The sequence below is a fragment of the Micropterus salmoides genome, unplaced genomic scaffold, assembly GCF_014851395.1.
Source record: "Micropterus salmoides isolate LMB-PRFRI ecotype aquatic unplaced genomic scaffold, ASM1485139v1 Ms_hic_scaffold_1, whole genome shotgun sequence".
Taxonomy (NCBI): domain Eukaryota; kingdom Metazoa; phylum Chordata; class Actinopteri; order Centrarchiformes; family Centrarchidae; genus Micropterus; species Micropterus salmoides.
In genome coordinates, this window is record NW_024040040.1 from 32,486,563 (window position 1) to 32,506,379 (window position 19,817).

At 39.7% G+C, this 19,817-nt stretch overlaps 2 protein-coding genes across 5 annotated transcripts in view; both read left to right on the forward strand.

The window, feature by feature from the left end:
• The window catches only part of ccny (cyclin Y), a 44,684-nt gene extending 30,129 nt beyond the window's left edge, over positions 1 to 14,555 (forward strand). For all 4 annotated transcript variants that reach the window (XM_038724055.1, XM_038724069.1, XM_038724060.1 and 1 more), the window contains 7 exons: positions 1,089 to 1,189; positions 1,304 to 1,339; positions 1,693 to 1,750; positions 2,151 to 2,270; positions 5,482 to 5,648; positions 8,296 to 8,458; positions 9,781 to 14,555. In XM_038724055.1, coding sequence (XP_038579983.1) covers positions 1,089 to 1,189; positions 1,304 to 1,339; positions 1,693 to 1,750; positions 2,151 to 2,270; positions 5,482 to 5,648; positions 8,296 to 8,458; positions 9,781 to 9,897 — 762 coding nt within the window. In that variant the 3' untranslated portion in view covers positions 9,898 to 14,555. The remainder of the gene's footprint in view (positions 1 to 1,088; positions 1,190 to 1,303; positions 1,340 to 1,692; positions 1,751 to 2,150; positions 2,271 to 5,481; positions 5,649 to 8,295; positions 8,459 to 9,780) is intronic.
• A 3,345-nt stretch (positions 14,556 to 17,900) lies between these two features.
• LOC119899736 (gap junction delta-4 protein) lies at positions 17,901 to 19,429 on the forward strand. The gene is made up of 2 exons (XM_038714427.1): positions 17,901 to 17,964; positions 18,174 to 19,429. Exons 1-2 carry the CDS (start codon positions 17,901 to 17,903, stop codon positions 19,376 to 19,378), a joined length of 1,269 nt encoding a protein of 422 aa, XP_038570355.1. The 3' UTR covers positions 19,379 to 19,429.
• Positions 19,430 to 19,817: the final 388 nt, after the last annotated feature.

A 19,817-nucleotide genomic window follows, 5' to 3' on the forward strand; every position in this document is an offset into this window, starting at 1 on the left:
AAGTCACTAAATTTTCCACAACACGGTCCTGCAAATATTTCACAATAAGAGCCTTGTTAACAAATTAAGGGATTCTAGAGGGCATTTTAATTTGAAACAGATACATGAAGTTTTAAGTTAAAACATTTTTAAATACTTTTTTCATGTCTGTGACATATTCTACAGATAGACATTATAACTGAAATGAAGTGTTGTCGCTGGTATGATGTCGACTAGAGGTGTGACGAGATCTCGTGCCATGAGCAGTATGTGGGTGAAATTAGCATAGAAGATGCCCCTGCCACTTTTCAATTGTTTGTGTGGAAAACAATATGTAAGCAGCATTTCAAAATGAACCTGTATTGTTTTGTATTTATGTAACTTTCAGTCCAATAAATGTCTATTTTTCCAGTGATATATTTTGTCATTGAAGATTTCTTAAAAATAGTGTTAAAATATTCTTGTGAACCCAACATCGTGTATCATCTCGTCTCCTGAGCTAAGTGTTATTATCGTCACACCCCTACTATCAACAGATCATTTTCATTGTATTATTGCTGAGAAGCGTGGGGGAAAAATAGGAGCCACACTGATTCTCTAGGTGACGCACTGTTCAAGTGGGCTGTGTGGCTACTCTAACCTGTTAACATGGTCAGCAAAGAGTTTCCCTGAGGCACATGCGCTGCTCAGGTAGGCTCTGTGGCCCAGGCGTCAAGTGCCCCATTTTTAGTGATGGTGTATATATCTTTTTTTGATTTTTAATTTTTGATTTAACTTTCAAAACAACTCATTTGACATGATAAAGCTCTGGTTCAGTATGTTCCAGGAGAAAATTAACAAAATGAGTCAATGGGGGAAAAAAAGTTGGTCACTAAATGGAGGTTTGGTGCTAAAGATGCACTCCACCATAAATGTCACACCTGCATGCAACCATGTTAAGTCCTGATAGAGGACAGACAGAATTAGGTTGTGGGCTTTCAGGTGCCCTACTTTCCATGGCTGTTAGCTGGGCTTTTGGCTGGTCCGAGTTTGACAGAAATAGAGATTCACATGCATATCTGTGTCTGTCTATATGTCTATATGTGTGTGTGGGTGTGTGTGAACTCCAGCATCATCCAGGCCCAGTGAGAAGGAAGTACAGCTCATGTTCCACCATATTCCTCGATGACAGCACTGTCAGTCAGCCCAACCTAAAATACACCATCAAGTGGTAACTACATAACCAAAGCTGAAATACCACATTTATCTGCTATTTCATTTTCATTCAGAGAAATGTTTTGACTCATTGTCCTTTTCTTTTTTTTTTCTTTTTTTGTCTATACAGTGTATCTCTCGCAATATACTACCACATAAAGAACAGGTATGATCAATTCTTTCATTTTTTCCCCATGTCTACTAAATTCCACAGGCCTGCATCAGATATCAATGTCAGAAAAAAAACCCAGACAATTACAACAAGTTTGTGCAATTATGCATGAGAGTAGGATGAGAGTATGAATATGTTTTCGCATGAGGCAACATTTCTGTCTCTGGTAGGAATCCCACAGAGGACAGCTGTTTTGAAGTACAGATAAATACCCATAAATGGCAGTGCATATTGAACAGGCAATACCGTAGAGGACAAAGTCATATTTTAAATGAAATGGGTTTCATGCCATCTTTTTTTTATTTCTATCACACTCTGACGTTCTTCCTATCTGTCTGTCATTCCAGAGATGTCGACGGAAGAATGTTGTTAGACATTTTCGATGAGAAGCTTCATCCGCTCTCGGTAAGGCCTGAACTGAAGATAAATTTCCATTATGCACAAGCTGTAGAGCTGTCAGGCGTCATCAGCAAGACAAACCACACAAGCTGATGAACGGCAAATAAGCCCACATGGATCAAATCAGGGGAAAACTGCCTGGTAATCTCGAGAGCCATCTGGATCAGTCAGATGTATTTTCAGTAAAAAAAAACACTTTTGCTTAGCAATTGCAGAGTTTCAGTCCAAAAATGTCAATAACTACTTTCCCTGATGCTCCATATCCAAAACCCACAAAGCACTCTGTTCAAAGTGAATTGTCATTGGTAAGCAAATGTGTCAACTAGCAGCTTGTGTTTCCATTTTGGTAAGTCCAAATGTTGTGAACAGAGGTCTGTCCTTTCCATTTTGCTATCTTCTCTTCTAGAAGTCAGAGCTTCCTCCTGATTACGACAAACACGACCCTGAGCAGAAACAGATCTACCGCTTTGTCAGGACGCTGTTCAGTGCCGCACAGCTCACCGCTGAGTGTGCTGTTGTCACATTGGTAAGTGTGTCTATTTCAGTGCCGACACCAGGAGGGAGTGTTGCTTCCTGGTTATCTTTTTGCCCTTTCTTGTGTCACGTGCTACCTTCTTTCCATTGCCTTCCGACTATTTTCTCGCATTTATTTTTGGACCTCATTTCTTCTCCTTGAGCTAAAAAAAAGTTCAATCTATCCCTCTAGAGATTGTTGAAAATATTGAAAATTTAACTAATTCTCACAACTTCTAACACACTGCACTTCTCACCTGCATTAAAACGTGCTACTCCCCCTTCTCCATCTCATTCCTTTCTCTTTCTCTCCTCCCCGGAGTCTTTATTTCTTTAGCATTTGTTTTGTGTGCTTTCTCTTGGCCCTGTGGCCTAGTATTGAGTTGCTCTGCTTCCTGACAGCTGCACACAAGTGTAAACTGCATGTATTGGTGATCCCTTGTGTACAGATGGCGATGGGAAAGCAAGTACACTGGCACATAGTATTTGTGAATGTTTCTGTGTAGGAGTCTTTATCTGTGTACAGGCGTACTGTGACTTCACAAAATCACACGTGACTTTGGCACAAAACATCCATTCCCTCAGAGTGAAGTCTGGCATGCTATCAGTAATTGAATAGGTATAATATTGGCTAATGGTTATGTGGTTAGTTAGTTTAGTTTGGGTTTAGTTTAACACAGCTGACATTAGACGGAGGAGTTTAGATGGGAGTTGACACTGATATGTTTAACTGCTGTGTGTTTTAATCTCTACCTACACTAACTGGACAGTCCTGCCCAGGTAATAGATAATACATGAAGAGTAGGAAGAGAGTTACTATATACTATTAACACTGGCTCAGTGTATTTTCAGATATCCCTGCAGATTAAGAGAACTGGTTGTTTAAATGAGAAATGCTACACATTGATGGTGTGGAGTTTAGACTTGGGGTGCTGACTAATGGTATAGTAAAAAACAACCACCAGTCAGTAATGTGGTCAAATTGATTCCTCTATTTAACTGAGTGAACCATAAACTTCAAATAAAGTGCTTAGTGCGTTGGCTTCCCCTTGTTATGAATAATAACACTCTCTTATCAGAGCAGGATTACTTTTTAAATGGTCTCTACTTTTATAGCTTCGGGCCACTCAAAGCATCACATTCACACACATTCATACACTGATGGCAGAGGCTAAGGTGCCAACTGCTCATCAGAACAGAAATAAACATTCACACACCGATGGGACAGCCATCAGGAGCAATTTGGGGTTCAGTATCTTGCCCAAGGATACTTTGACCCGCGATTCTTACAAATAGCGGGCAACCTGCTCTGCCTCCTGAGCCTCAGCTGACCAGAATATAAGAGAGGGCACAAAATCCTTGAAATAATGTAAATATTGAAATAGTATGTTGTTTATCAGACAATCTGTTACAACATTTTATCCAGTGAGAACGTCCTCGGTTTTGAAAATGTGTGTCTGAGGTTAATTGAACCTTTGAGCTCCACGGAGACTACTTTCTCTGTCTAGTACTGAACTTCATCTGTGACATCGGCTCAAAAATCACAAAATGAAGTCATTTGGGTTTAATTTGGTTGCACAGTGCTGCTGTTTGACAACCACGTTGCCTCTGGATCCTTTGCTGTGCTTGTTTGTATAGTTTTCTTTCTGTGCTGTTGCATTCATGTGGCCCAGTATGTGGTCTGGCTCTCATTTCATGCAGGCTTTATTCAGTTCTGCGTGCTGCCTGCTGCCAGATGAGTGTATATGTGGTGTCTGTTGGCAGGTTCTGGGACACAACAGAGATAGGTGAGAATTGCCTATAGGCACAAAGCCCAACCCAGCATGACTTGTCCAATTAGCCACCTGAGCTGTGCTAGTGGGCAAGTCAAACCAGGCTGCAAAATAGGATAAAAGAATATTTTCATTTCTTTTTCGCAGCCCTTCTCTTTGCCTCTCTATTTGTCTAAACCACAAGGTGCCATTATATGTCTAGTAATTAGATGGTAATGTCATCATCTAAACAATGACCGTCTACTTTCCAGCTGTCTTCTAGGATTCTGTTTAGGTTTTTAAGTCACATAATACTGACAGTTCTGCCACTGTGCAGATTCAGACTGAATTCTACGGGGAATGAACAGTATTTTCCACTCTGTCATAAAAAAAAATACAGCATCTCTGTCAGACTTTTCATCTGAGATGACAGTTCTCAAAGCTACTGTAACTGGATTGAATTCAGTTGAGCCTGCAGTAAATTTTATTTATTGAAAATGAAAGATCCTAGTCACAAGAATATGATTTATTGTTTGTATTAAGACCATATCTGTAAAATAGAAATAAACTGTAGTATACCAAAGTTATTTATTAAAATGACTAAATAAAAGTGCCAAATCAATACCGAAAACTAAAACTATATCAAAATCTATTTCATAATGTAAAGCCGGATACGTACAAAAAACGTGTAGGCTACTGGATGACACTTTTTATTTTTGTGCACTTATTACAGAGAGAGGCTGTTTTAATACAGCACATGCATTGTGTTGTTTGGGAATGTGTAGTTGGAGGTCAGTGAGCTTTTATGAGAAAACTGTAAGGCATACTGTAGCTCCCATTTGCAAGCTAGACGTTTAGTTGCCTCCACGCTGCTGATCACAGCAGCTTTTATGCTTGACGACTGTAAAATCTAATGGAATACATTCTCTCAAAATGATGATCAATAGATCAGAAGAATCAGTACTGTTCAAGTATTCCAACTTGTAAGGACCAGGTGCCTGCGGGCTCAGTGTGCTTTGTGATCTGTAGACTGTGGGATTTCTGGCTGCTGAAAAAGAGAGCAGAAATGAAATGAAACTGAAAATGGTAAGAGAGGCAGAGAGATGCAGTGTTTCGATCCACATGGATATTTTAATGAGCAAGCTCCAGGGGAGCTGGATTTCATCAGCTTCTGACATCTTGTTATTGTGGTTTTTACCTGGAGGAGGAGTAGGCAGGAGACTGCAAAACAGGAAAGTGGCAAACTAACTCTGCAGATGAATGTAGACAGGGAGAGCAGAGGCTAATTAAACACAGAAAAAAGTGAGGACATAATTACACAAGTATATTAAAAAAAGATTTTGTTATATTGTGTTCATTTTATGGAAGACAGAACCCACAGGGATCCCAATTATATAACTTTGTATGTTCATAGAAGTGGAAAAGATCAAGATGTTTTGAGGTATTTACATGTGACACATCTTTTTGCCCAAGGTGTATTTGGAGAGGCTCCTGACCTACGCCGAAATCGACATTTGCCCTGCCAACTGGAAACGCATTGTGTTAGGCGCCATCCTCCTGGCATCTAAGGTCTGGGATGACCAGGCGGTCTGGAACGTCGACTACTGCCAAATTCTCAAGGATATCACTGTAGAGGACATGTGAGTTGCTGGATACACACCCAAAATATTGCGTTTTATTGATATGAAGGAATACAACAGAAATACAATGCACACACAACAGAAAGGCCTATAGGTCAGGTTTGCTAAATGTCGGTGCCACTGGTTATGAACATACAGGGGGCTGATTTTGTTCCTTAATATTAAACAGATCATTTCATTTCCTCCTCCATAACAAGAATTATTGATTATTATTATTTGTTAAATATAATAATGTTTCTGTGTTGTGAATCAGATGTGTTCTTTTATTACTACACTGAAAATATAATTTTACTCAATAACACGTAGCCTGTATTTGGGCTAGGTGATATGTTATCACAATAAAAAATTTAATATAATTCTATATCGATATTTATCATGATTTTTTTTAGTATTTATTTATAAGTTTAATGGCTAATTTTTGCACCTGAGGGTTGAAAAAACCTGATCGTTAATTGATCGTCAAGTTATTCGTTATGGTCAAAACAAGCACTTGCCAAACAGTGGATCACTTAAAAAATCTGAAGTAGAACATTAAATACAATTATGATCAAATCTTATTTTCAACAAGCATGTGTAAGTAAAATTAAGTAAAATCATTTTTCAGTCCCTTTTTTCCACCAAAAATTAATATCTTAAGAGAAAAAATAAGTGCTAATTTATTTGTGGTTCAAATAAATTCAATTATTTATTGAACATTTGATATTTTGTTATTGAAAAATATTATATTGCAATAATTTTCATTATTGTTTTATTGCCCGGCCCTAGGCTGTATACCGAAATTGTTATTTTCATTGCATAAACTATTGAGATTACATCATGTTTATCTGAGAGCCAAGCGTCATCCAGGTGCTTAATGTTATGTTGCAGAGCTGATTTTGAAGTGTTTCAGCTCTCCTTGAAACAGGCTGTTGATATACAGTCTCAGCCATTGTTATTTACCATTCCTCTTGTCTACCATCCTGTAGCTGTCTTCACCCCCATGTAGTAACATTCCGGGTTGTTCTATCCTGAGAGTAGTCTGTGTTTGTGGGGTCAGCCTGGGTTCAAGAAGTATTGAGAGTCACATGTATGGTGGTCTGGAGTCTGGACATGCTTAGAGCGACCTCTTCCCAGTTTGTCCTTGACTGTCTGTTGTTATGGCTCTTGGACTGCCCCCCCCAAAAAAAACGCGATACAGTAGGTTGGCTCAGTTAAATATAACTCAGCCTTATGATAAAATATTTTCCCCTAATACATTGTTATCTACCCTTTGTTAGAGCGAGATTTATGCACTAGCAATAAATCCACATAGCGTCATGTCACCAAGCTTGATGCAAGGCTGGTTTATTAGTTCCTAACAAGCTGACAAGAAGAGATACGTGACCTTTAGTGAATATCAGTGTTTAATAAAACATGTTCCTACTGAAGCAAAGGAGGATGTCTGTTGTAATACATTGGATACGTTTTCAGGGTTAAATCTTAGACTATATGGAATGGGTTTATCTCAATATGACTTCATCTTGCCATGTGTGAGACAGAGAAGAAGTATCTTGAGAATGAGGACCCACCACCACACAACATCCGTCTTAAATCCACAGGAATCTTGGCTGGATTATTCTGAGAGGGAACACGATGCTGTAGACGTGTAGCCGCTGCCGCAACCTCTGACCTCTGCTGCATTCACACTCTTCCGCACCAGTGGCTGTACATTCTTGTCCTTGGGCTCAGATTTTACAGAGCAATGACTGTAATCCACCTGTTAGAGACTCTCTCCAGTGAGAGGATGTGGTTCTGCCATGCTCACATATGGCAACTTACAGGACAATGACTCAGTTCTGGACCGGAGATTTCCTCGGAAGATCAATTTTAGTCTTTTTAAATCCATGCTCGGGAACCTAGGCACCCCCCGCCCCCAACAGACACAAGCTATAATAACTGCAGGGGAGAATTGTGAGGAGCGGAGAAACACAGAAAAAAAATAGATGAGACTAGCTGAATGAGTGCCATGGCAAGATAAAAAAGCAGCAGCATTATTAGGCAGACTTTGGCTACAGTGGAGTCTAAATTTAGCTTGTCTGTTGCTGCATGCCTGTAAATGTGCGTGGGTGGGGAACAAATGCTAGGAAGAAGATGGTGCCTCTCGTGGAGGGTACAATGCAAAATTATTCGGTCATGACTGAAGATAAGCAGATGAAAGTGGCTGTCAGCGCACTGAAGACGGGATAACAGAGCCGTGGAGCATGAGGCAATGCACACAAAAGCATTTTCAGCACGTGGAATTAATATTCTTTCTTACACATAATGCTCAGAGGCCTTTTGCTTAGATATCACTCATATGGGAAAAGGCTTATGTTTTAGTGGGTGTACTAGGGATTCACTTGGTGTATGTGTATCGGTGCTGTACATGTGAAGTAACATCCACTGTCTGTGTGAGGTGGTGGATTTGCCGGGATGGTCTCATGGTCTCTCATCTCTTTGTCTCTTCAGTCTTTTGATATAGAATGTATTTGTAGACAGGCAATTTAACTTCACTAATTTAACTACCTTTATTTAAATCTCCTCTAGGTAGGGTTCCTAGCTAAATATCAGATATATTTTTTTAGCCTGTCAAAGGGCTCACTTTTCAACTCGCACATCTCTCTCTCTCTCTCTGTCTCTCTGACACAAGGAATGAGCTTGAGCGTCAGTTTCTGGAACTGCTGCAGTTCAACATCAACGTGCCGTCCAGCGTCTACGCCAAGTATTACTTTGACCTGCGCTCCCTAGCTGAGGCCAACAATCTCAGCTTCCCCCTTGAACCCCTCAGCAGGGACAAGGCCCAGAAACTAGAGGTGAGTAGTACACATTAAAAAAACTGGAAACACATTGTGATTTTTGGAGTAAAGAAAAAGGAAGAATTGAAACCTGAACCCATTTTGTTATGGCCTGAGGATGTGGAATACAATGAACTGAGGCTGTCTGGCTAATTACTGTTTTGTAGTGCCTCAGCTCAACACTCATGGACACAAAACACAGACTGTACATTTGATGCTGGGTGAAGGACAGGATTGCCATGTTGCTGAGTAATTAGCTTCACTGCCTCTGACTCACTATCCCTCTGCTTTGCTGCAGTTTGCATTTGAAACAAATCTTAGCAGCTGTAATGATGTTGGCGAATGCATCATTGCCGGCTTTTCTTCTCTGTCCAAAAGATACTCTGTTTGACCAAAGTAGACCTTCTTCACAGAAGTAATTTTAACATTTCATAGCAGGCTTTTTTTGCCTGTTGTGAAAAACATGAATTTATTGGCGCGATACATGTGTTACTGGGTAATGTACTAGAGAAGTACCACAGTGTCTGAAAGGCCCTGTATGGCCACACAGGTGTTGAATTGCTCAGGCTGATTAGACCTGTAGTCAGGTTGAAGCCGGGTAGAGATATGCCTGGATTTATGTGATCTGATAATTTGTTTGTTTACTTTTGAAATGTTTTTTAAAATATTTACTTTTAGATCCCGACCAATATGGGATTTTTAAGAGCCATATCGGAATGATATATCAGGATTTTAATATCTGATATATTTGTTTCAGAAACACATAACATAAACTAACCCTAACATTTGTTATGTGTAGTTGTATTTGTAGCGTCATCAAGATAATATGACAAAATGCAGTTTAAAAATAAACTTTTTGTTTTGCAGTGGATTTGTGGGCTCATAATAAAGTAAAATTAAAAGATGTACTAGAACTAAACAAACAAATAAAAATAAATTTAAGATAAAATTTTTAAAAGGGATGGCTGCTTTTTTTTTTTTTTTTAAATAGATCAGCTAATGAAATAAATTAAAGATAAATAGACTGAAGCAGACTCAAAATAGGCTCTATAACATCCAAAGCACATCTCTTAATGTGCCCTAGAAAACCATCTGAATACTTTAAGCCAATAATCACACAAGACAGGACAAAACCAAAATAGATGACACTGGGATTTTAAAGCTTGATTATCTCACTCCCAGATGACGCTTCTCTTGTCTCTTTGTGTTTTGGAAGTATTTCCTGTGTTTGGGTGAGATTGCTGTCTCTCATTTGTGCACATACTGACAAAGATCTCAACCTAAATAAAAGGGGAGGCCTCGCCATATCCATTTCATTTCTGCTATGTTTTGATTTTCAGGCCATCTCACGGTTGTGTGATGACAAATACAAGGACTTGAGGAAACAAGCCAAGAAGCGGTCAGTGAGTGCAGACAACCTGACGGTGGTGCGGTGGTGTCCAGCCATCATTTCCTAACACTGGCCGTCTACAGCACCAAGATAGACCTGTCAGACAATCTGTACTGTATTACTGCCTGTTAAGCAGGCAAACCAGGTGGGCAGCAGTCCTGTGGAACACTGGGTCTGTCTGGAATACACACACACACACACACACACACACACACACACACACACGATCTGGCACTTTTTGCAAGTGTGATTGCACCCTCTGGTTGTTGTACATAAAAGAAGTCGCACTGGCTGCTTGCACTGAACCAAACAGAGATGAGCTGAACCAAACTGAAGTGTGTGAGTGAAAGTTGTTAGAATAAAGACCTTGACTGCAGAAGAAAAGAAGAGGCCAAACTGAAATACAGCTGGCAAATATGAGAAACTGTATGAAGTTGGGAAAAGAAAATAGGAACAAGGTTAATGCGAAACATAACAGATGACAGCGGCAGCAGCGTTCCATAATTCCCTCTGAGACTCGACTGGCTTGTACGGTTGACTGAGGGAGGCCGTGCACATTCCTTTAATATTAATCTTTTGGTTCAGTCACTTTCTTAGCTGAAGCTTGAGATGTTTTTTGTTTGACAGCTTACAGGCACATTTAACATTTTTAAATGCTCAATTCCTCAATTTGTTTCAGTGTTTTGTTGTTTATGTGTTCTTTTGCATTCCCATCCAGCAGAAACCTCTGCCTGCAGATATCAGCCCACACAAAGGAAAGACATGTACATTCCACTGTTAACTTGAGTGTACAGTTGATTCATTTGACTGGACTTCATATCATTCGCCCTCCTTGACAAAATAGTCCACCGTGTAGTCATTTGCGTTGTAGCCGTTTTACTGAAGAGCTAACCTTAAAAAAGCAAGTCAGCGTTTGGCTCAAGGGCGCCTGGGAATTCAACTTGTACTATTCCAGTTACAGAACAGTTTCTCTTACAGCAAGACCATCCAGCCACCATTCAAATAAAGCTATTCACTTAAAGCAATATTCATGCATTGCTTTGTTGTTGTGATTAAATACGATGAAGCATGCATTCTTGGGAGAATACTGACTTGAAGACAGTAGACTACTACTCCCAGTCAGATGTGAGATATACTGTAGAGCTTATGTTGTACTTAATTCACTGCCGTTGTCCTGACCTGTGGTGCCTGTGATAAGCTAGTTTTAACACTTCTCCCCTTTCTACTGGAGGAATAGAACAAATAATTCTGAAGTTTTGTTTTTTTTTTGGTTAACATTTTGTATGGTTCTTCCAGCTTACAAAGAAACACGAGCACAAATGGGATATTGACATTACTGGAGAGGACCAAAATGAATGAAGAAGCATTAAGCGGCAATTCAAACACTGCTTACAAAAAGATAGATTGTATACATTTTTCCAAATTGTCTCTGTACAGTGTAAATACTACGCCAGTGTGCAAAATCTGTAGACTGAGGTCATTCTGTAAAAAATCAGAATGATGTTCAAATATTTATATCGGATCAGTTTTTACTGTACATGAGAAGGATGGTAAATATGTTTGATTCCTTGTTCAAATGACAAATCAAGTAAAGACAAAGGTGAAGTATTAAGATTTAAAATGGGAGACACCACTTGAGATTTTTTGTCTGTTTTCTTGTTATGATGTTTTCACACTGAAAAAATGCCAAGTTTTTATATGTTACATACTTTGTAATATTTAGATAACACAAGACTATTCAGGCTTATTTTATGATTTGTTATTTTTTGATAGATTGTTTTTTTTTCTCTGTGGAAGCATTGCCAGATTCAGATGTTGTTAAGTAATGTTTGTTTCTTAGGGAGCCCCATAACTGACAAAATGTAGTAAAAGGTTATCCAGCAAGTCAAAAATACAGTAGATAAATAGTACTGTAAAGTAGATCATTAAGAGAATGTAAAGAACTATAAAGCTTTATAGATTTCCTTCAACCTCCAATGAGTTGGAGAAAAAAGTAATTTGTTTGCAGTTTGCAGTGATTCTACAGCAGTAGCCTATGCAGTAATGTATATGGATTACATAACATTATGTGCACTGTCATAGGAACTGGATACTCAAAGATGGCACCCTCTCACTTAAATGAAAATTGTTCGCCTGGCACATAAGCCAATATGTCTGTAGTCCACTGCACATGCGCACTAGAGTTTCCCCTGCTCGCCCCATAGACTTGACATTGGTATGACGTCACGCAAATAGAGTGCGAAACCACTTATATTGATCAACAAGATTGGGACAGAATCATTACTATACAAATACTGTTTTAACAGTTTGCTTATAGGAATCAGGTAGTCTGCTTACAGTGTTCATTTTGGGTCTTCAAACTCTGCTACCAGTGCAATGTTTATAGCCTGCAGTTTATTTTAAGGACTGTTCAGAATTTAGAAATGCACCGAGACCACCGTTGAGGCTTAGTAGCCTATTTGCACATGTTACTTTATTTGTAAACAGCACAATACTGTCTTAGGCTTTAGTCTAATTGTAATTGAACTACTTAACTGTGTTGCTGTATAGTATGTTTGTGAGTTATGCACAATAATTTAATTTGTACAGCGCTTGCAACATCTGTTCTCTACAGTTATTTTGAAATGGTCAACAAAATTTTAAATATAAAATAATGAAACTTTTTTCATTATCTTATGTTTATGTAATAATACACAATTGTCAATTAGATGGTTATCTGCAAAAAAATCCTTTATAATCATTTGCTGATAGTGATCAGTTTGAACCTGACAGACGTGATCTCTATAAATCTTATAGTGGAAAGCTCTTCCACGTTTTTGTATAATATAAAATCTCAAGAGATTTAAAATCTGTAATACAAAGAGTAATAATTAACCTTGTTTGCAGTTTGACATTCTTGTCCACAGCTTTACAAATGTCTCTTTTTTTTAATGGTGGTCTATAGGGAAAATACTTTTTGGACTTCGGGGAAGTTTTTCATTGCAGTACCTCAAGTGGCCACTGGGACAAATAGGCAGCAAGACAGAGAGTTATATCAGCTCTATAATATCCATATAATCCATGATTCTGGCACTAGTGTTTTCAGTTAGGCTAGCTAGCCACGCAGTTATCTTGATTGTTCACTGATGTTACACAAACCCTTAACTAAAAGGGAAATGTTCTGTGGGGGAAAAGTAGGTTAGAAATCAAATGATTGTGTCCCAAGGACGAAGGAGTTAAAAAATAAAATGAGTTGCTGAAAGATGAATAGACAAGTAAAATTAATAAAGTTGTGATTCATTTTGTCAACTGATTGGAGGTTAGAGGAAAAGTCACAAGCTCTGTTTGTTTTTTTATTAATACTATTTAATGACATTTTAACTTATATCTTTGACTTTTCTGAAAATCCTTCACAGCATTTTTTCACTTTTGGGGCTCTGCAGTTTCTTGTATTTACTGGATATAAGTGAAACTGTTTTGTTGTTTTTTTAACCAAGAACAAATCACTTCCTGATTTGCTTTTCTTAACATTTCATGGCTCAGAATTAGGAAAATGTTCAGGGATGAAATAGAGGGTATACCTATAAAATCACTGCAGTTTAATTGGTGTAATTCATTCTAGTTTTCACACTTGAATGTTAATAAAAGTGTTAAGTAATGCTTCAGTTGTACTACTATTATAAACGTTATAATAGTGGTTGTTTGCCTTATGATCAACTGGACTCACATTTTCCTTCACTACACCATTAAATAGACGGTAAATTAGGTTTAAAAATAGGACAAAACCTGGAAGTGATTGAAAAACACACAGAAATTGCTTTTTTAAAATAATTCTTCTTCATAACACGAAAGGTCAGAAAAAGGTCCAAATTCAAATGTCAACGTACCCTCCTCCAAGCTTCTGTTGTTTGTCAAACTACCAGAGAGTCAGTCAGTGAGATTTCCATCCCTGAGCAGCAGGGGTGAGAAGGGACAGAACTACCAAAGTCATGGAGAAATGAAGGACGACCCTGTTGGAACATGTTGCTCTGATCCACCCCACTTGCACATGAAGTGTATGACAAGGTATTAGGACTTGAATCGAGAACTGTTTGTTTTGCATGGTGCTTCAAGTGAGTGAAAAATAAAGTGCAAAATGTGTCTTTAGGAAAGTAACGTTACTGAAGTTGCTGTTGTGAGTTCAGACTCTTAGAGGTATTCAAAGATTGTATATCCTATTTATTGTATACAGCCCAGGCTGGCGTTTTCTAGACCCAGAAGTAAGCTTTGATGCCATGTGGTCAACTAAGGTGAGTCCTGAGGTGGGAAATTGACTCCGACAGCAACGACCTTGAGCCTGTGGCGTCCTGTCAGCTGGTTAGGTGTGTGTCATAGCCTTGTGCACTGAACTCTACCTCTGCATAGAGTTTTTTTGAATTTCACAAATTTAACTTTGATCATGGCGATTTTCCCTTGCTCAAACATCAGTCAACTGCTGTAGCTGTGACCTTTTTTGTTTTATCATTGAGTGATATTTTCAACAAGTTGTAGACTACTGTATTCTGTTGTTGTTGTTATTGTAAGTGTATTATTTACTTTTCAGTTGAGTCAGTTATTCTGTTTCTCAGTTTGCCAAAATCTCTATCTCTGTTCTTTTTCTCTGTATGTTTTCATTATGATTTTAGAGAACTGCTCCCAATTCTTCTCTTCTGAAGCAATGTTTAGAAAAACCTGTGCAAGAATTAAACTTTAAATCCTTGCAATAAACCCAGTGTCTGTTTCCTGTGGGATCTAAAAGGATAAATTCACCCATTGTGGAAAAGTAATAGCAATACACACACTTACTCTGAGACCTCAAGCCATCTTTCATTGTGTTATCACGAGTGTTTTCCACACTGCTATCACAATATTTCAATATGTACTTTATTGTACAACTGATGTGACTCAGCAGGGTTTCTCATCCCAGAAAGAACCATTTAAATGGCTTAGAGCCAGTGGTAATACAGAGATTACACTCTGACATATTGTCACTGAGGGACACATTTAATCCTCCGTATTAGTCTTGATTTGCATTTCAATGGCTGCTGTGGTAATTGCTATACTATTCAATGCAATGAAGAGCTGCTGTGAGCTTTAGTGAGAGCAATTGTCAAACATCTCTTGTGTGCTACATTATTTTTTGCCTTCAAAACCACGTCTCTTGGGTTAATGAACCCACACTTTACAGTCTCCCATATTTTGTTTGGCTATCAGTTTATTTCCTTTCTGTGAATTTAAGTCCAGCTTCATTCTCTCCGCAGTGGCTCATCTCACCTCACCCACCTCATACATCAATTTCAACTAGGGGTTAAGGTTTGATTAAGACTGGTACATCAAGAGCTTTTTTCAAACAATAATACATGAGGGACTGTGCTCCTCTTCTTGCACTACGATTTGAGCAAAATTTGATCTTCCAGATACACAACATCAGCTTGTGTAATTGCTAGAAAGGTAAGTTTCACCTTACACAAGAGCAGCCTCTTACGTCGACAATTTGTTTCTAACAGCTGAAACAGATCAGGTCAACAGGAACACTATATTTTTCTCAACTAACGTTTGGGTCTGACTTTTTTTCTTCTTCGTGCCTTGTTATATGCTTTTTGTGCACACATTGATCTCTTGAAAAAATACAAAACACTGGCGTGGAAGTGCATGGAGACAAAAGCATTTAATATCCCTACATTCAGTGGAGGAATTGGCTTGCATGGAGTTGAGTTACAAAGTCAGGTTGGATCTCTTGACACATGAAAATAACGAGCCTTGGTAAGGTTTCAATAGACTGCTATTCTTCCACATAAAGAGAGGTTTTATAGCCAAATAAATTAATTTAGAGATGCTAAATATGCAACTTGCTTGCATTATTAAAATATTTTGTAGCTACCTGGACATGGAGCAACATTAGCATTTGTTTGGTGTTGTGTTTCTGGCGCTGAAGAAGAAAAAAATCCATCGCCTCCATCCTATAAATCTGTTTGTGGTCTATGATGATCAAGTAACGACTAAGGCGGGAAATCTCTTAAGTAGGAGCTGCTGGACAGGTAGGCAATGGCAGCGATCTGAAATGAAAGGGATGTTATAATATTGTCAATATTGCCTCCCACACAGCTACGAGGGGACATTCACACTCTATTACAGACAGTAATCCTTTGCAAATAAATCCAGGATTGTTTTATAATGTACCCAATCTACCATATCTCTAGCTAATAACAGCAGGAGGTACATGTTCCCTGCAATAGTTGGCTGAGGACAAACATATACTATACAAACATACAAACACACGTCTAATATTACATCTGGAAACAACTGCACAAACATTAGAGCTGGTTGTTAAAGACAAAAGAGACAGAATGACAGTGGGTTTACATCATCGTAAAAATCTTTTTTTTAAAATTACATCAAGCAAGCAGAAGGAGAGCAAAACAACATATTTTTTATTACAAAAGCAGCATATAAAATGTTTTTGTCTCTTTGTTGCTGGTCATTATCTCAGTGAGTGAAATTGAAAACAGGTGTACCTCAATATCCTGTAAGTAGTAACTGGACACTCTCAAATAGTTGTGGGAAGGGTAAAACTGTTCAGTAGATGACACTGTATTAAATGTGGTGTGCTTAGGTGTGAGACTGTATGTGCGAATAGACAACTTTACAAGTCGATACTACTGTAGGTAAGTATCTTAAATTAGTAATTTCTTTGGTATTGAGTGTTCTTGGAATGGTTGCACCTGTTTACTTCATCCTGCGCTTACCTGAGCAGATGTGTTCCAATTTAATATGAGGCTGAAGCAGTAACCCCTAATTCCTCTGTAATAGGAGTGAGGTATAGCTGTTTACTTTCATTAACAAAAGCAAAGATGGGCCATAGGTTAAAAAACAACAACAACAAAGTCTTAAAGTCTGCCTTCGCTTGTTGCATTGCTCATCACCCCTTTCATACTTTCCCAATGCCACACAACATTCACTGCCCTTTAATTGCAGATATAAGTAATTTTCCATCCTGTGTTACAAAGTCAAACATTCAGTTTTACAAACTATTTATTTTCAGCAGCATCCATTATATATTCCCAATGCTAGCCGTGACATCCATTCAGAATGAGCCATGTGGGATTCTTACTGTGAACCTGTGTGGAAGTGCTAATGACCATTGATCTGTAGTGGTTATGAGCCAAGCCAACTGTCTTTCGCTATGTGTCCCACCAGAGACCTTGTCTGTAGGTGAGGGTGGATGCAGCATGTGAGAAGGGATCTGATTTTTCCTCTGCAAAATTATTTTATTAGGGGGATATGCACTTTGATGTGCATTTGTACAGGAGAGAACTCATATGAAGTTTAGAATTAATCTCATTTCATTAAAAATGAGCATTGTAAATCTGATTTCTTGATGGTAATATGAATTTCTGTTGTACTTCAGATAGATAATAAAACATATTAAATTACTATCCAGTAAGTCATTATCTGTTATAAACTGGCATCAGCTGTGGGAAAATACAGTTTACAACCTACTTACATTTCATGAGAGCTTATCCACATACTACATATTTTTAATGGAGCAGCCAGATTGAACATGCTTGCTATTGTGCTTGAGAACTTAATACAGCAATTTCGAGTGAGTAAGCCAGGGGGCTTGTTACTCTCCTGTAAGGACGACCAGCAGCACCAAAATATCTCTGCAATGCCAGGACGGCAACGTGCCTTTGGAAGTGTGTTAAGAATAGACCCACAATAGGGCTCGCTCCCGTCTTCTGTTGTCTGAGGACAGACAGTTGTCTGCAGGGAACAGAGGAAAAGGTCATTTACGTGGTTTACTTAAGACTTTCAGAGACTTGGGTGACTCAAATGGATGAGATTGGATTCACCTACAGGGACCTGGCACATACTCCTTCTAGGAGACAGAGTGAGTCAGACTGCTGAAGGAACTTTTTGTCCGTCAACCCGGAGGTTATTGTTTTACGGGAAGCCCCTTGGTAGAAAGGGTAAAGGAGAAGTGGCTGGATAGGGAGTGAGGTCTTAAGGGTTTACCTTGTGGCCTGGAACTGGAAGGTCAGAAGATTTTGGAGGGCCTTAAGTACAGCAAGCATGGCGGGATCAAGTGCCTCTGAGATCATCTTTATCTCTGTCAATCGCAGCATCACTTTGATGGGTGAGTTGACCTCACTGACACATCAACTGGTTTCTGACTAACATAAACTTCTGCATTTTGTTTGTTTGCAGTGAAATTGTTTGATATTTCTACAGTTCTATAAACCTCAGGGTTTCTATAGATCTATAGATTTTGCAACACAACACACCTCAATTCACGAGTCACTGTAAAATCAGCAAATTCTTACTACCAATGCGTTTATTTTTCAGGGAAGGTGTGGCTCATTGTGATGATCTTTGTCCGTATCCTGATCCTCCTCTTTGCCGGTTATCCTCTCTACCAGGATGAGCAGGAGCGATTTGTATGTAACACCATTCAGCCTGGATGTGCCAACGTGTGCTATGATCTATTTTCTCCGATCTCTCTCTTCCGCTTCTGGCTGGTGCAGCTTACCACCTTGTGCCTCCCCTACATCATCTTTATCATCTACGTGGTCCATAAGGTCTCAAATGGCCTCACCGTGGACTTGAGCACCTCGAGTCACTTCAAAACCTTGCCGCTGTTTGAGATCCACCAGGAGCCATTCAACAAGACATCTGTAAACAAGATGCCTCTGGTGGCGGAGCGGTGCTTCACAGGAGCCTACATCCTCCATCTTATGTTCAGATCGTTGCTGGAGGCAGGGTTTGGGGCAGCTCACTACTATCTGTTTGGTTTCTACATCCCCAGGAGGTTCCTGTGCCAGCATCCACCATGCACTACCCAGGTGGACTGCTACATCTCCAGGCCCACTGAGAAGACCGTGCTGCTCAACTTCATGCTCGGTGTGGCTGCTCTGTCCCTTTTTCTAAATATGTTGGATTTTATCTGGGCCGTCAAGCGCTCAGTGAGGCAGAAGAGCAGGAGGAAGATGATGGTGAAGAAGATTTATGAGGAAGAGCAATGTTTCCTTTCAACCGGAGGAGCTTCCAGAGGAATAGACCCACATGTCTCTCTGGCTCAGCAGGGTCTAGAGGTAGAGGCTGGTAAAAAAGGGAGTTTCCGGAAGAGGCGAGGCAGCAAGGGCTCTTGTGGAGGGGGGGTGCTTGCTTTAGGGCAAGAACCCCCCTGCCTGGAGCACTCCTCTCTTCCACGCTCTCCAGGACCTCCAGGCTGCAACACCAATGGGAACAATGGTTACTCTGTTTCCCAAGAGGAGGCTCTGGAAAGGGATGGCAGTGAGGTGGATCTCTGCCCCCCAGAGCCAATGGGGACACCCAGATCCATTCGTGTTAGCAAACGCAGCCGACTCAAACCGCCACCTCCGCCCAGACGGGACCTTGGGTCATCCCCCGGTGGGACCAGCGGGGACGTTTCCACAGCAACAGCAATCTGTACCAGAAGGGTGGGTCAGTATACGCTGGTTGAGCTGGGCAGCAGTGCAGAGCTACAGACCAATGACGATGGGCAAGAGAAAAGATCAGAGTGGGTGTGACTTAGAGGGTTGGATTGCTTTATTTCCAGGTTATTTTGGAACACAAGTGGGAATGGGAGAAAAAAAGTGGGGGTGCAATATGAAAAAGAGACACACGAGGCTGACACAGGGGCAACAACTGTTAGAGTTGACATCCCGCCTTGCTCTCCTCCTCATTTCACAAGAAAGGCTGCACAGTTGCTTGAGGAAAATTGTCGCTGTGTGATTGTATCACACGGTCAGCTCACATTGCCTTTGAGGAGCACAAGCTGAGGGATTCAAAGTGAAGAATTCAAGTCATGAATAAAAACTCTCTTAACAAGTGAAGAATGACAAGACACACTAGCCTTTAGCAACCCTGGAAAAAAAACTCAACCTTGAGAAAATCTAAAAGAGTGCATCCCACCTGTTTCTTCCCTTGTTGGCTTTACCCCCACCTCACTAGACACATCTTCCATAA

Bases quoted from the DNA above. Each gene is read 5' to 3' on its own strand.
- LOC119899736 (XM_038714427.1), top strand. From the start codon at position 17,901: ATGGCGGGATCAAGTGCCTCTGAGATCATCTTTATCTCTGTCAATCGC. The intron at 17,965-18,173 runs GTGAGTTGACCT...TTTATTTTTCAG, and splicing joins TCGCAGCATCACTTTGATGG to GGAAGGTGTGGCTCATTGTG.